The 15440-nt window shown below is 34.1% G+C and overlaps 3 protein-coding genes across 3 annotated transcripts in view; 1 reads left to right on the forward strand and 2 right to left on the reverse strand.

The window, feature by feature from the left end:
• The window catches only part of LOC107669823 (probable acyl-CoA dehydrogenase 6), a 16793-nt gene extending 10217 nt beyond the window's left edge, over nucleotides 1-6576 (reverse strand). The window contains exons 1-2 of the mRNA XM_016462242.1: nucleotides 6359-6576; nucleotides 3016-3136 (exon numbers count right to left, since the gene is read on the reverse strand). Coding sequence (XP_016317728.1) covers nucleotides 3016-3136; nucleotides 6359-6571 — 334 coding nt within the window. The 5' untranslated portion in view covers nucleotides 6572-6576. The remainder of the gene's footprint in view (nucleotides 1-3015; nucleotides 3137-6358) is intronic.
• A 1688-nt stretch (nucleotides 6577-8264) lies between these two features.
• Nucleotides 8265-9230, reverse strand: gngt1 (guanine nucleotide binding protein (G protein), gamma transducing activity polypeptide 1). Its single transcript, XM_016462754.1, has 3 exons — nucleotides 9133-9230; nucleotides 8939-9037; nucleotides 8265-8818 (listed from the first exon to the last, which is right to left on the reverse strand). The coding sequence occupies exons 2-3, from the start codon at nucleotides 9032-9034 to the stop codon at nucleotides 8636-8638; spliced, it is 279 nt and encodes a 92-aa protein (XP_016318240.1). The 5' UTR covers nucleotides 9035-9037; nucleotides 9133-9230; the 3' UTR covers nucleotides 8265-8635.
• A 916-nt stretch (nucleotides 9231-10146) lies between these two features.
• Nucleotides 10147-12147, forward strand: tfpi2 (tissue factor pathway inhibitor 2). Its single transcript, XM_016462767.1, has 5 exons — nucleotides 10147-10389; nucleotides 10545-10715; nucleotides 10930-11109; nucleotides 11606-11782; nucleotides 11927-12147. Exons 1-5 carry the CDS (start codon nucleotides 10314-10316, stop codon nucleotides 12025-12027), a joined length of 705 nt encoding a protein of 234 aa, XP_016318253.1. The 5' UTR covers nucleotides 10147-10313; the 3' UTR covers nucleotides 12028-12147.
• The last annotated feature ends 3293 nt before the right edge of the window (nucleotides 12148-15440 follow it).

A 15440-nucleotide genomic window follows, 5' to 3' on the forward strand; every position in this document is an offset into this window, starting at 1 on the left:
TTTGAACAGAATGGAGATTTGTAAATTTTTCTTCTTTTGCCTAAATATCATATTATATATTTCACCCCTGAAAGGGGATGTAAACTTTTGACCTCAACTGTATACAGATGGGAGACTGGGGCTAGTTTTCACAAGAGCTATTTCTCAATAACTGACAAAAAATTAACAAATTTACAATTAATTAACAATTAGTTAAAAAAAAAAATCTGAATCATTTTTGTGAATTCTGTCTTCCAAAATAAAATGGCAAAAAAATTAATTTCTGTAAACAAGTATGGTTTAAATTTTGTTTTACGGTTTAAAATTTGCTTATAATAGGTATTCAAAAAAGCAAGTTGCATTGTGACAACTTATCCCAAATAATACAACAACAAGCCCTGCTGCTAAGTAATGTGTGTTCATTGAACTGTATACTTTATAGGGATGTAACGTATAACATTTCTTATCACGATTATAGTGACCAAAATTATCATGGTTATCAGTATTATCACGGTATTGTTAAAATGTGCTGGAGATGTTAAAAAAGTACCGACACATAAATCACTTCACCAAGTTTTATATTTAAAAATCAACAAACAACAAATAAAATAACTTTTTATTTGCATAATCACTAAAACAACAACATTACCAATGATGTTCGGATTTTAAATGACAACTTGACTGACAACAGTTTAATAGCATGTTGAAATATCTAATGTAAATGTTCAAATAAAGCTTTGAAAAAGTTTCATGAAAAGGTAAACCTCACATTTCAGCCTTTAAATAAAGAAGTCAAAATGGTAATTGATTTATAAATGATTATATGTATTTTATCTGCTCCATAAATAATTCTAGATAACTTATCTGAATTGTTTAAATGGGGCATGCAAATTCGGTACGTTTTTGGCCAGACAGAAACTGCACACAGGCTGAATGTAAACATAAGTCTCTGTAAATCCACTCGCTGACAGCAGGTGGCGCTTATGGAAAAGCTGAATTACAGCTGTTTCCCGTAACCTCCGAGGATAAAGCAGTATTGCGATTAAGAACACTTCCTTTAGGTATTACATGGAGCGAAGATGAAAACAAAACGCCATCGAATCGTTTCTGAAGACAGTCAGAACCTTCAGAGGTACATTCATATAGTTAATTAATTCATATATTCATTTGTATAATTCCCTTAGCACTCTTTTAAAACCTCCCAGCTTTTCCGCCCTGTTTTCACTCAAAACGAAACTACTCTGCGTGCTGTGCGCACATGAGACTGTTACTTAAAACTGTGCTTTATGCTGGACAGTATTTATTTATCGCAAGTTGTTCAAATCGCGGTAATCTAATACGGTTTTAATGATAATTAAAAGATGAAATGGTAATACAAACCATGGGGAATTTTATCATGATTTATCGTCAAACTGGTAATCGTTACATCCCTAATACTTTATATAAGTATTCCATAACCATGGAAGTGTTCAATAACTTTTTTTGTAGACAAAATAACTTTTTTGTAGACAAAATTTTTAAGTATGCTTTAAGAAAAATGCTTAAATTCAAATAAAATGGTGATGGTTTCTATAAATGTACAAATGTAAACTTTATAGTCACTGATGATGGTGGATTTTGAAAATAAAAATAGCTACAAAACTCCAAATCTCGAGAGTGAGCGCACAGACGAGAGATGAAAAATAGAGTGTGTACAGGAAAAGCTCCGCTTTAGCCTACAGCAGTCAAGTCACAATTCACCTGAACAGATTTTACGTTATTGTTTAGAGACTTGCTGGTGTATCTGTGCTGCACATATCAAAAGAGGTGAGGCAACGCTTCGAGTACTAATCTTCTCACTAAGATGCTGTAAATCCAGCCTGCTAATGCAGAAGTGTCACAGTGTCAGCACTTCTTAATGCAAGTGCTGCTCTCCTCTGACCTACAGATTTATGAAGCTGCTTCCCCCAGAGCCTCCATCCACCTAGCAATTATACTGCATTGTATTCTTAACATTTAATTACTAAAACTTTTGCTATCTCATAAAAAAGAAGAAAAATGTTAACAAATTATGAGGATATAATCTGCATGTTATTTAGGAATGATTGTTTGCACAAGATCTTAGTCCTAGATTTGGATTGTATATTTGTTGATATCTTGATTACAAACATACCAAGATAATCTGTTGTACATTAATAAAAATGCATAGAAGAGTGTTAAAAATAGGGCAAAATACTTCTATTTGAATTTTACATTTCACTGAGAGCCTGTGGGCTGTTAAAATTTGCACAGGCACCAACTGTATTTCCTTTTGGTTGTTCTTTATTCTTCTCATGTATTGGGGTTTATAGCAACGCTTTGAAGCGTATGGAAAAAAGTTGTGAATTGACATTTTGATATGTGTACAGCCACAAATCTGTTTTGTGTTACAAGGTGTTTTCCACTGTTCTCATAATTAATTCTTGGAGCCATGTAGTTATTTGGTCATGAATCCATCTGTACTCCCATAAAAACCTAAGACTGTTTAAGGGCACCCTACAATCTTCCTTTTCTCTGCTTTACTGAAGAAAGTATCTTAGAACTGTGATTCTGTCATTATTGGAAAATCAAAATGTTCTTTAAACGCATATTTTTCTGTGAAAGAGCAATATTTTTCACAAATGTCTTTTTCAACGACTCACATCAAGTTTTCCTTGATCTTGTGCAATTGAACAGAATAGATAGAGTTCATAGTACTAAAAGAAAACATACTTAAAGTTGCACAAACCGCTTGTGCTGAAACTGTGTTCTGGCATCAAAATCTGAAACATATGAACACCCAAACTGGTTATGTAGCACCTGCAGCTCTGTATATAGCATTCTTTGGAAGAACCCAGTTTTAGGAAAGAGTGGATGAAGATGTATGGTTATGATTAAGATTAAACTTTTGGTTTAACTCTAAATGTCAGAGAGTTGAAGGAAACTGGAATGGCGGGGGGAGGTAATCCATATATAAAATACAAGAAGAATGGGTCACTTGTATTCTAGGTAAATCTGAAGTAGCAAACATTTACTTACCCACAGGTTTGTTGACTCCTAGAAATCCCGCATTACCCAGGATTTTGAAGATCTTATGAGCAGGAAATTGCCCTTCTTCCTCCCATTTATCTACATAAGGGTTGATCTCTTGATCAATGATCTGTAACACATTCAAACATAGATCAGAATGCTTTATCTGAGCACTGTAACCCAATCTGAAAATGATCTGACCTGGATATTATCTGATTTATAAATTTCAGGGAAATTGGGTGTTACATTAACATCTTGTTTGCAATTAAACACTTATTCCATTGAAGCACGATTTTACGAGAAATTAATTTACTGGAGGAAACATCTGCACTGACACATACAACATTATCTAAAAACAACACGACAGAAACTGGGAAACAGTCGAAATGTTTACATAAATGATCCATCAAAAACTAAAGATTAATTAATTGAGATTGAAGTCTGGAATTCCTATAATCAGCAATGAATCACAAAAGCTTTTCAAAGTAACTAGAAATATCAACAAGTAATTCAGTATTTAATTTCTAACAGACATGTGGCCTTGCAATTAGCTCACAAAGGGTACTCATCACTTCCCATCCTCTCTTTATATAACAGTAACAAAAGGCCAAAAATAATAAGACACCTTCAAGTTCCTTCAAGCTATATAGAGTGTAATAGCCCTACAATAGGTTGCTTCCTTGAAAGCAGGACCAGACACTCAACTTCCTTTTGAGTCACTTCAAGACGCCTGCCTTTTGTAATAACCATTGTGAAATATAGTGAGTGAGTGTCTGCAGCAATACTCCATGTACATTTGAACCATACAAGCACAGCCAAAAAATATATTCCTGACAGAGGAGTGACATTTACAAAAAAAAAAAAAAAAAAAGTTCCAAAAGGGTATAAATGTACCATAAAAAAAACTGAAAATATGAATATTTATGATTCTTCCAAAGCCATTCAATATACTTTGGAGAGGAGCAGACTGTAATTTAAGTTATTATTAATCAAAATTCTTGCCTTCTGCTTGCTGTAAACCAGCAGTCTGGACATTCTGCTTAATAACTTATTTTGTGTCCCATAGAAACTGACACATCAGCCAGATTCCAAACAACATAAGGGTGAGTATTTTGGGCTAAACTATTAAGTTTTAAACAGATGGAGTAGAAGTCTACGGTACAAATGCAATTAAAAGTCAACCAACCTTGTAAAACTCATTGTACTGTTTTAGTGTCTGATCACAAGAACACTATAATGTTGCAATGGGGGAGTCAAAGCAATTAATTAAAATCTACTTAAATGAAGCAAATAAGGAATTGAATTATTTTCCCAATAATGCATTATGTGAGCAATAAAAGTAAGTTTACGAACCAATCATTTTAATTCAATTAAGGCTATAATTTTTTTTTTCAGCTATGGAAATGAGTCCTCTTGAGCTAATATGTCATGCTTACTATGTTTAATGGGTACAGACTGAGACAAAAACCTGTTTCAGTATGAGCTGTGAAAGTTAGAATAATACTGCAGAGGGATGAGCACCACATTTCCCCAAAAACATGCAGGCGTGCTGCTTCACTGGCCAACAAAACGTCCTGACTCAAAAGCAGTGTTCACAGGACAAACAGCATTTCAAATCGAAAGGAAGCCAGGGGTCAACAGCACGTTAACAAACTCAGCGTGAACTAGTTTAAATTTCTTCAGCAGAAGGAATTGGAGGGAAAAACTGGCAGAGAACATATAACAGAAGCATCATATTTAGTATTGGTTTACTCAAAACCCAAAAGACCGTGACTGGATATTACGGTCAGAAAGGAAGGGTGGCCCTGTTCGAACCTACAGTGCAAGGTTCCTAATTCATAATAAAGGTTGGTGATACATTCCACAATTCTCTTGTCGGTCCGAGCAGGGAATTGTTTGGTGGAGTCCAGAACTCTGACTTATGGTTTGTCAACACTTTATGCACCCAGAAAACATGACCATTGAACTAAACTGAATAACAGTAGGTGATGTTTCCTGGAAGTGGTAACCCTATTTGTGCGTGAAATATTTTGATTTTTTAAATCATACTTCCTTTATTTCAATCTGAACATAACTGACGTGACTTAAGCATTACGTAAGATTAATACTATGTGAAGAATTTCTTCTTGAGTCATGAGATGACCTTGAGAAGAAGTGCATTTTATTGTAAAATACTTTTAGCATGAGTAAAAGCTGAAAAATAAAACCAAGCGTGCAAATATCATTGACTGTTAAATTTCACACCAGTCTTTCCATTCATTTAGATGCATAATAACATTACATGCTTCTAAATCAAGGACTTTTCTACCTTGTTTTCAATGTGTCACTGTCTCTGGTGAGTTCTTTTAATAAACTCCATCCCTGAGCTTCACTCTATGGCATTGTTTTCATTATCCGTTGCTTTTTCTGTTTTCCACTTATATCCTTTCTCATACTAGCCTATTCCGACACACTTGAAGCCACTGGGAATTGGAGAAAGCAACTTCCTTCCCAAGCCCTGTAACCCTAGTCTACACAGTTGATATAAAAGTATAATTATAATGACTTCCAATCATTTAAATCTTATTAATTCAAATATAATTCATGTTAACATTTATCACATGCCTTAAAGAAGGTAATGAGGTATAATGGAAAGGACATTTTTTCACTCTTTGGAGAAAAGTCTTGACCTTGCTAACTCAAAAGAATAGCTATTAGTAAATTAAATGTGACATTTAAAAAAAATAGAGATAGAGAGAGATCACTTGATGACTTCGAATACCTATAATAATCAAGCATAAACGTTTTGGGGAAAATAAATATTTGTTTTCTAAAATGTTTGGTGTGATGGAAATGACAGCAGAACAGAAGATAGCTTTGTCATAAAAAATACAAATTGTAATTTTAATGTTAATGAAATGTAACTAATAAAAAAACTATCTATTTGGTATAGAAGGATTTTTTAAAAATAACAAGTCTGGAGTTGACAGGCCATACTCAACTTGAGCGTCACGTGACAATCTGCGCTTTCTGGAGGCATCAAAACAAAGCGGTTAATCTTCACAATTCAACTGTTAATCGCGAAAATGTATCTTTATATCAGAAAATACGTCATAAAATCGTTTAATTATGTCAGACACTGACAATAAAATCCCAAGCAATTCATACAACCGACCAGTTGCAACTAACTTAGCAGTGCAATGAAAGCTACAGTAAGTGACCTCTTACCTACATTCACTTCCTGAAAAAGATTCGACCTGCACATTCATTTGAGTGTAATAATCAGGTAGCAAGGAACTTACTCGACATTAATCTCGACAGAGAATTGTACATTTATTAAAGATACAATACAATAGCACGCGGTCATATCTACCTTTCTCAAAGATGCTTTTAATGCTAGATGTTCCTCTGTGTAGAGAACATGATCGATATTTTCGGTAGAAACGGATGCTTTCGGATTGGAGGACGCTTTTTCTGACAAGTGCCGTTTGTTGCAGACAACTGTTGTTTTAAGTAAATTGCGATTCAAAGCCAAACTAAATCTCAAGACGCGCAGTGCCATTCTGAAAAGTGTTGATCTGCGCATGCGCATCAGACCACTCAAGTAGAATTCGAATGTACAGTATGCTATCAGCGCTTTAATCAAGATAACTGTAGTTAACAGGGTGAATTCGGGTAATCTGTGACATTTTTTGCAATTTTGACTTCTGCGATTTATTTCGATATCTATCTAACACAGTATCAACACATTAGACTTTTCTGAAATCCCTAAGATGTTTTCTAACCACACCAAAAGAAAGAATGTAGATATTATACCTAGAGGAGACATGCCACACCTATTAGTGTTTTTGTGCCAAATATATATATATATATATATATCCTGCCTGAATTTGATCATCTGGGACAGGTCACTTTGTAATCTGGGTCACATGTATTAGGCCTAAAAAAAAAAGTCTATATTCACCATACATTATGCATGCCAAACAGAATATCACCAATTTTTAAAAAGCATTATGAAAAAAAATGACAAGTACAGAAATCTCAATAAGAAAATGTATATTCCAATATCAGGAAAAATAATTTCTGTCTCTACACAGGATTATCGATCTACTGTGTTAATTTATTTAAAACTCTATTAAAATTGTTTAATATTTGTTTAACATTGTATTAACATTTAAAAAAATCAACTAAAATTTTAGTAACAGCAAGTAACAATTTGATTAACGGATTATTCATTTGGTTATTCAAATTCTCCGTTCTATTCAAATTGGGGCCACGGAACAAACACTCCTTGCAGGTGATATATATCCTCTCTCTCTCTCTCTCTCTCTCTCTCTCTCTCTATGTATTTGCATGCAGCATACGTTTCCCAGATTCCATCTCTGTAGCTTCTCTCTAGCTAGCTGGTTTAGCTAATGTGAATTTATGCTAATGTAATAACCTCTAGTAATCCATATTAACACCCATTTCTCATTATGGCATATATTAAGCCTTGTCAATAGATTTATAAAGTCCCTAAATGCATATTTCCCCCAAATGAAGACTGTCCCAGATTACCCAAAGCACGCTGTCCCACATTCTCAATCATATTTGATAATGTGAGACAACAAAAAATGTTTAAAAGAAAAAAAAAAAACTAAAACACATGTTCAACACTTAAATACATATTTTGTTGCTTGAATAGATCACAAACATAATTTGACAACAATTAGGAACATTGTCTTATTTATAACAGATTTATGTCCTTAACATCAATCTAGTCAGAATCCTATCCTAATGTCACTGACCTTGTCATGCAATTCCCAGGGGAGCTTCTTGATTGACAAGTGACCTGCCCCTTTCTGTGGAATCACCCCCATGACGTCATGTGATTTCAGTCACATGACATCCATGCTAAAATTATAGTAAAAGTCCTGTTGTCTAAATTTAGTTAGAACAGGAAATAAACACACTGCAGCTTAGGTGTCCCAGATTACCCGAATCCACCCGATTTATAGTTTTACATTAAAACTGTGGTAAACAAGTAATGGTTAAATGAAACAAAATCCATTTTTATTAATTAAAAACGTATTAAATGTAGTTACTGTATTTTGGCAGTTAACCGCTGCTGGTAGGCTACCTATCATTTTGTAATTAACAGGAAAGTGTGGCCTTTTGTCTGAATTATTATGACAAACTCCTTTAACACATTAAGTGAAGTTTTCTTTAAATTCCTGTAAATTTTAAACAAAACCCATTATGACTCTTGTGGTGACAAAAATTTCACTCAGAAACTGTAGTGGCCCTTTGCCAAGTAATGTGATTTTATTGAATAGCTAAAATATTCCACCAAGATTAAGCCTTGATTTATCATGTGAATTACAAGCTCAAACATTTCACTTTCACCCTGTTTTGTCACACAGATGTTACCCTTTGGCTGGCTGCCCACAAAATAAATACATGTATTAGTCCATCAAGTCTCCGGTGATCAGTGCATAATGGTAGTCTGATTTATTACAGCTCTTCAGAGAGGAATACACAACATATGAGGGTCCAGATCCTGGGGACTCATTTAAGGGAGAAAAAGCCATTTAGAGTTAATTGAACATCTATCCATGTTTGTGATTGTCCTTTTTTGGGTAGCAGAGTGGATTCCAGCTATGATTAAATTTTAGCAGGTGTCCATGGGCAGCAATGAACACTGAACTGCAAAGGTTGGGAGTTTCTCTGTCCACATTAGCAAATGACACAGCCACCTTTCGGGGTTCTTCTCCTCTGGAATGCCTTTGACCAAAGGATCCTCATCTGCTCCGCTCTGAATGTACTCTGAAATCTCTTCACAGCATTTGGACACCTGATGAAAAAAAGTCATTAAAGGGACAATCAAACAAAAATGAGCATACCAACAATGCCCATCCAACTTGGATGTAGTCCATTTTGTGTAATCTGGTCATTGGTGGATTTCAACGCTTACCTTCGCCCTTTCAAGCTTCACCTCAATTTTGAGCTGGGTTACTTCCATTTTAGCCTTATCCAGATCTGTGAGATCTTCTACATTTATGACCGGCATTGTCTGAGAAATCAAACCAAACGATCACATCACATGTGGTAGGGTATTTATGTTTGAGATATTTAATTATACAATATACTGCTGATGACCAGATTTACTGCCGCTTATGATGATGTCTCCTCCACCTGTGAAAATGGACAGAGATTCTGTACCTCTCTCTCAATCCTGTTTATAAAGTAATCTGCATAAACATTGTAATCTCTTAATCTCATTTAAACAAGCACTCTTATTTTATCTTTCCATAGTCTTCTCCAAATTTCTGGTCAGCTGTTCTTGTGAACAACCACACATTCAATAAAGTAAATACATATTTACATAAACAATAAAAAATATCCCAAACATAATGAAATTGATTCAGGTTTTCTCGTAATGACCCTTGGATTGTAATATAGGTCAAGGGGACATAGAAAGTATTACAGGCTGCTGGGATGAGCATGCTAATCCATGTTTACCCCTGACCTGTCACATTAGATAATGCATTATCATCCAAGATATGACAAATGTATTCTCTCAAAGAACTGTTTTCATAGGTGGTCACACATAATTATATAATTATTTAATTGTACCGTTATATCAGAGCCAAACTACTACAACTATTCTATAATTATCTTAATAAAATAATACATTGTTATGTACATGTAATGTATAATATATATATATTTTTATTTATTTATTTATTTTTTTAAACTTTTTTTTTTACAGTAAAAACATGGTATAGGATAGTAAAAATAAATTTCTAAGCAATTTTCACTTAGAAATGTCTAGTAAACTTTTTAAAATATTTATAAAGAAAGGCAAGAAACACATTAAACTAACGTAAAATTTGGACGTAGTATTTTGGTCGTATAGTGGCTAGTCGTAGTAGCCTATTATAAAATACAACATAAAACGTAGGCTACTCCAATAAACCTTCTTTGATAAATATTTTACAGTGCATTATTATTAGTAATAGTTATATATAGGCTATATAAAGCCTAATATTATATAATCGTTGTAGTAATACTAAGTTTAGCTTTGATATAATTCTAAGGTCATGAAATATGAAGTCATTATTTATTTTCTACGTTGGGAATAGACGCAATTTGCTGTAGTAGCCTACTGCGTGGAATTGTCATGGAAATGACTAAATATAGCCCGCCCTTCCAATTCCACCCCTAAAAAATTCTCCATTTATAAGGCAACGATTGTGAGAAGTCAAGTTAGTAACTTATCAGGCGAGTAACATAACAGTTTGTACCATATCAGACTAATACGAGACCTCAGAATAAACTCTATTACAATGGCGTGTGATTTGCTTGGAGGTCTTTTGCTTATTGTTGCCGTCATGCAAAGCGCCATCGGACTACAATCCAAAGGTAAAGAAAACATTTGACTCTTTTAATGGCTTCTTCAAAAGTTGTAGTAAAATGGGCGAAACAGATGCGTTGTTTTGTTGAAACCTGACAATGAAACCGGACTGTTTGAGGTTGAGGTTTATTATTTTTTTAACGCGTAATTTATTCCCCCACAGAAGTTTGCCTGTTGCAAATTGAAGAAGGAACGTGCAATGACGACATCCAGCGTTATTACTACAATACAATCACTCAACAGTGTGAAGAATTCAGCTATAGCGGTTGTGAGGGAAACGCAAACAACTTCAAGTCCTTTCTGGAATGTCAGAAAACATGCTTCAGGATTCCAAGTACGTTTATTTTAAACGTCCACCCTGAATACACGCATAAGCTATGTAAACAATACACATAGCATCTTAAATTGACTTTTTATGAGAGTTCTGAGGGCAGTTATGGTTAAAAAAAAAATAACATAAGCATTATGTTCACTCTTTAGCAGCCATAGTAATTTGTGCAAATGATGTGAAATGCTCACTTTAACATGTTCTCTTCTGCACACAACAGAAATCCCCCAGATCTGTCGTTTTCAAAAGAAAGAGGGGCCCTGCCGTGGCCTCTTCAAGTGTTATTTCTTCAATATGACCTCCATGCAGTGTGAACCCTTCACTTATGGTGGTTGCCAAGGGAATGAAAACAATTTTCAAAACCTTCAGGAATGTATTGAATATTGCAGACCTCCTAAAAGTAAGTACCAATTGAGACACACTAGCATTTCTAACAAATCTTACATTTAGGCTTTTGCATTCTGTGCCTTAAATCAAATATTTAAAATGCAAATAAAAATACATACATGTATTTAAAGACAAGATGGTTGGAAAGTGTGTTTGTCATCTTAAGAAAATAGTAGGAATGAAGTTTTCAATCTTCATAATCATTTGGTGAGGAAATGTCAACAGCATTAATAAAATGGATGAGCGGAACATAGAAGAGAACATTAAGGGACCTGTGTACTTCTTGCAACCCTAATTGTCTTCATTGGAACACATTAAGATATTTTTATTCTCATCTTTTCAAATTATCAGCACAACAGGCTTGTTTAATGGCCATCTTGTCTAAATGGTTTCCAGTCTCTCGCCTTGCTTAGTTAATGGACCCTGGCTTCACCGAGAACATCTTTGAGGTCCCTATAAAATGCTAAGATCAGAAGTTAAACATTTTTGTGGTCTTTTATTTTTTTCAGCAATCCCTGTGATTTGCAATGATATTTTGGACAAAGGAAAGTGCTTAGCTTCCATCCCAAGATATTACTACAACTCTGCTACAAAGACATGCGAGGAGTTCATATACACAGGATGCGGAGGAAGCAACAATAACTTTATCTCCAAACAAAGCTGTGTGGATGTTTGTGGTAAAAATGGTATGTTTGATCACCTTGGGTTTGTCTGTAATTAATATGAGACTTTATCAAGTCATTATCAAGACAATAGAACAGCTTTATTTTGAATGTTATTATTATTTAGATTTATTTTCAATGTCTAACAGTGTGTTTTGTTGCTCTCAGGTAGCAAACGTTGGAGCCCTAGTAAAAAGTCTGTAAGAGTTTCCAAAGAATACCTAAGACGAGTAAAGTCCCAGCCACCAAAGGAGAAGTCAGCCAAATAATGGTTTATGAAATCGCTGGCACTGTATTACTGACAAAGACGATTGCACTGATTTGACAGTATTGGAATTGAAGGCAGCAGTTCATACACATCTCACTGTATATATGATATTGATTGTTTTTTATAAGATTTGTTTAATATTTTCATGTATTTTTATGCATTTGTAATATGTTTATTTTATTTTGAATAAAATAAAAATGTACTATTAATTATTTGTATTATTAAATACAATATTTTATACAATATTCAAAAGTCTAACACTTTTTAAGTGATAAAGCAATAACGTTTAATTGACAGTATTTAACAACAGTATTTCTATAGTCTTTGTTTATACCCAGTATATTTAATTGAATGTTGTTGTTTTTTTGGTCTTAGCCAGAACATGTTTCATTCAGACTGACAGCAGATATCATCTCAAGTCTAGCACATGACAGTGATTTAAAAAAGCTAGTGACACTTAAGCTAAGAAACACAAGAATGAAAAATGAAGATGGTCATTATCTGCTGGGTGAAAAATAGCAGGTTACAAAATTATTAACCATTAAAGTGAGAAATGACATTTATTCGACCTTTTTATTTTGAATGTTTTATTTTTATTTCAATATATATATATATATATATATATATATAATATAAATTATGTTGTCTCATGCCTTTGATGGCACTTGATATCAAAGCCAGAATAAAATAAATAAATAAACCTTGAATACAAGCATTATGAGTCTTTCATCTGCATCATCATTTCTCTAATCAGTTTATTTCATGTTGTTTTTTTATCTGTCATATGAAAAATGTTACCATAAATAACACCAAACACACCACCTGTACATCCATTCTAATTTCCAAAATGCAGTACCATCACATAGTTTTTTTTTTTTTCACATTATTGTAGTGAAAGTATATCGTTTGTGAAAAAAGCAAAGCAATATATTGTTCCATATAATTTGTTGTTAATCATAACTCTGTGAACATTTATTTGGAAGTTTATATATAGCGCCCCCTAGTGTATTTAATCAATCAAGTAAATAACTTGTTTGGCCAGATAAATATAGATAGTCTAGACATAAAGTGGCCTGAGGCATCTATCACAGACAAAAATTAAATTCCATGTCAAGATCAATAAAGCAAAGCTGAAATTCCCATTACCAACTTGGCATCTTCATATTCCACAAACTAGTGTCAGTCCCATGCTGTAACTCAGTCAATGCCTTCAGATTAAGGTTGACTAAAACAACCACAAGGTGGAGTTCTGTATTCATGCAGTATAATGCTCTACTAGGAGCTCACCAAGAAATTCCTTTGTTGTGACACTTTATACAAGACCATTAATGCTAATTTTTAAAGATACACAGATTACTTTTTTAAAACGCATTTCTGCAGCTCAGTATTTTCAGTTGGCATGACAAGGGTGGTGTGTCATATTTTTTTGCCATTGTATTTTAGAAAGTGTTGTTTTGCCCACCCTGAAGAAGACATGGAGTTATACAGTATTAAGGGAAAAATCATCTAAATGACTAACTTATGGTGTGAAGACTCAATGTACAACATCCTCCCTTGAGGTTAAAGACCAGGGGGCGTATTACAGAAAGATCCAAACTTTAAAATCTGATCTTATCTGTTTGGTAACCATGGTAATTTCAGTTAGGACCACATTTAGGACAAAAGCTATTACAGAACAGCGTTTCCTAAGTGTTATCTTATCTTAACTACAGACCTCCTAACTTGACAAAAAAATCCTAAAAACTGAACTTTAGGACAACCTCACAGCTGTCCTAACTTCAAAATTATTTGAAAGCTAAAGGAAAACCCGCTTACGATTGAACTGTCCAACAATGGTATTAAATATAATTGAAAATGAAGAACGGAGATGTTTAATGGTAGAAAGACTCTTGGAGGACCCTTAAGATGTGTTACATTCTGATGACAAAACACTTATAAGTAATTACAGACTGCCGCGCAACATGATATTACAGTTAGCACAGGAGCTGCAACCAGCATTAGAGACCAACAAAGCGTCACGGAGCATTACCGGTTATAGTGCAAGTGACTAATGCCTTACACACAGTCCTTGTCTACAATCAGTGATGCTGTCTACACTGGCTGCGGCGCGGCGCGACACGACAAATCCCCGACTGTAAACTGCTGCCGCGTTCTATTTATGACATGCTGACACAATTTTCAAATTATTTTCAACGGTCGCTTTGTCGCGTCCAGTCACAGTGTAGGCAGACTAGCTGTTGCGGCTCAGTGCGACAAGACAGCTGTCACTTCTGGTGTAGACACAGTGTGTTAGGGTTTTTTGCAAAAGGCCATTTTCAAAGTGAAGTAGCTTCTATTATTTCGTTTACCTCATCAGCAGCTTGCACAGTGTTGGTTGCTTAGTAACAGACCTGAGAGTGGATTGTGGAACTTGATAATGCAATTTAAGATTTCCTAACTAGAGATAAGATAAGATACGAGTTTGTAAGATAGGATAAGAATCCCAAATCAAGTTAAGATTTGCTTCTGTAATACGAATTTCTGAAAAATCCCAATTTAACATATCACATCTTAAGTTAAGACCTAAGATAAGAAACTTTCTGTAATACGCCCCCTTAAGGAGAAACTTCCTGTGATAACTGGACTATGATATGTTTGCAATACATTCTGATAAGCTGCAGCATTTCCTCCAATAACAATTTCCAGAAATACAGACCCTCTGTTAGCCTCACTCTGAATTCATGTCAGTAATGTAGGGAGTTAGATTGCAATCATACATCTTTTTTGCAGAGTCTGCATGTCCTGTGCTGAAGTCTGCAAAGGTTAATAGTTTTATACTAAAAAGAGATTAGTTGGCTCTCAGCAGGTTTAGCAGGTTGCACAGCAGCACAACTGAATTTGCAGCTCAATAAAGTCTTATTTTATGTAGGACTGCTAAGAAGCAGCAGGATACGCCCGTGAAATAAATAACCAGTCAATCAGCAAAGGTGTGCTTTATGTAAATCATATGTCTGGAACTTTAATTTCTCTGCAATGACACATTTAAATTGAAAGTGACAGTTTTTCGCAGAGAATTTACAAAATACTCAGAAATAGCTGATCAAATAATTACAACAACACAGCAGATAACACATGGAATTAAGGAAAAAATTAAAAAGTAGAAAGACTAAAATAGTATTTTCTTGTAAAATGTACTCCAATACTCTTTTATTTACAAAATGTACTTTAATATACAACTAAAAAATATTTACAATGTGTACAGTACTTGTAGAATTTGTAACCTATTTTGTAGATAGTTCATATCTAATAATTATAAATAATGAATAATTAAGTAATTATAATATTATTAATAATATTAAGACTTTTTTATTCCACTAAAATAAGAAATGCAGATGAATAAATGTGACAATATGTGTGATGTATTCATTATATTTT

This window comes from Sinocyclocheilus anshuiensis, unplaced genomic scaffold, assembly GCF_001515605.1.
Source record: "Sinocyclocheilus anshuiensis isolate Anshui unplaced genomic scaffold, SAMN03320099.WGS_v1.1 scaffold253, whole genome shotgun sequence".
Taxonomy (NCBI): domain Eukaryota; kingdom Metazoa; phylum Chordata; class Actinopteri; order Cypriniformes; family Cyprinidae; genus Sinocyclocheilus; species Sinocyclocheilus anshuiensis.

What these genes read in the sequence shown, in the direction of transcription:
- gngt1 (XM_016462754.1), bottom strand. Translation starts at nt 9,034, where the DNA reads ATGCCGGTCATAAATGTAGAAGATCTCACAGATCTGGATAAGGCTAAA. An exon ending in TGAAGCTTGAAAGGGCGAAG is followed by an intron (nt 8,819 to 8,938) that starts GTAAGCGTTGAA and finishes TTTTTTCATCAG; the next exon opens with GTGTCCAAATGCTGTGAAGA.
- tfpi2 (XM_016462767.1), top strand. Translation starts at nt 10,314, where the DNA reads ATGGCGTGTGATTTGCTTGGAGGTCTTTTGCTTATTGTTGCCGTCATG. An exon ending in CATCGGACTACAATCCAAAG is followed by an intron (nt 10,390 to 10,544) that starts GTAAAGAAAACA and finishes ATTCCCCCACAG; the next exon opens with AAGTTTGCCTGTTGCAAATT. An exon ending in ATATTGCAGACCTCCTAAAA is followed by an intron (nt 11,110 to 11,605) that starts GTAAGTACCAAT and finishes TATTTTTTTCAG; the next exon opens with CAATCCCTGTGATTTGCAAT.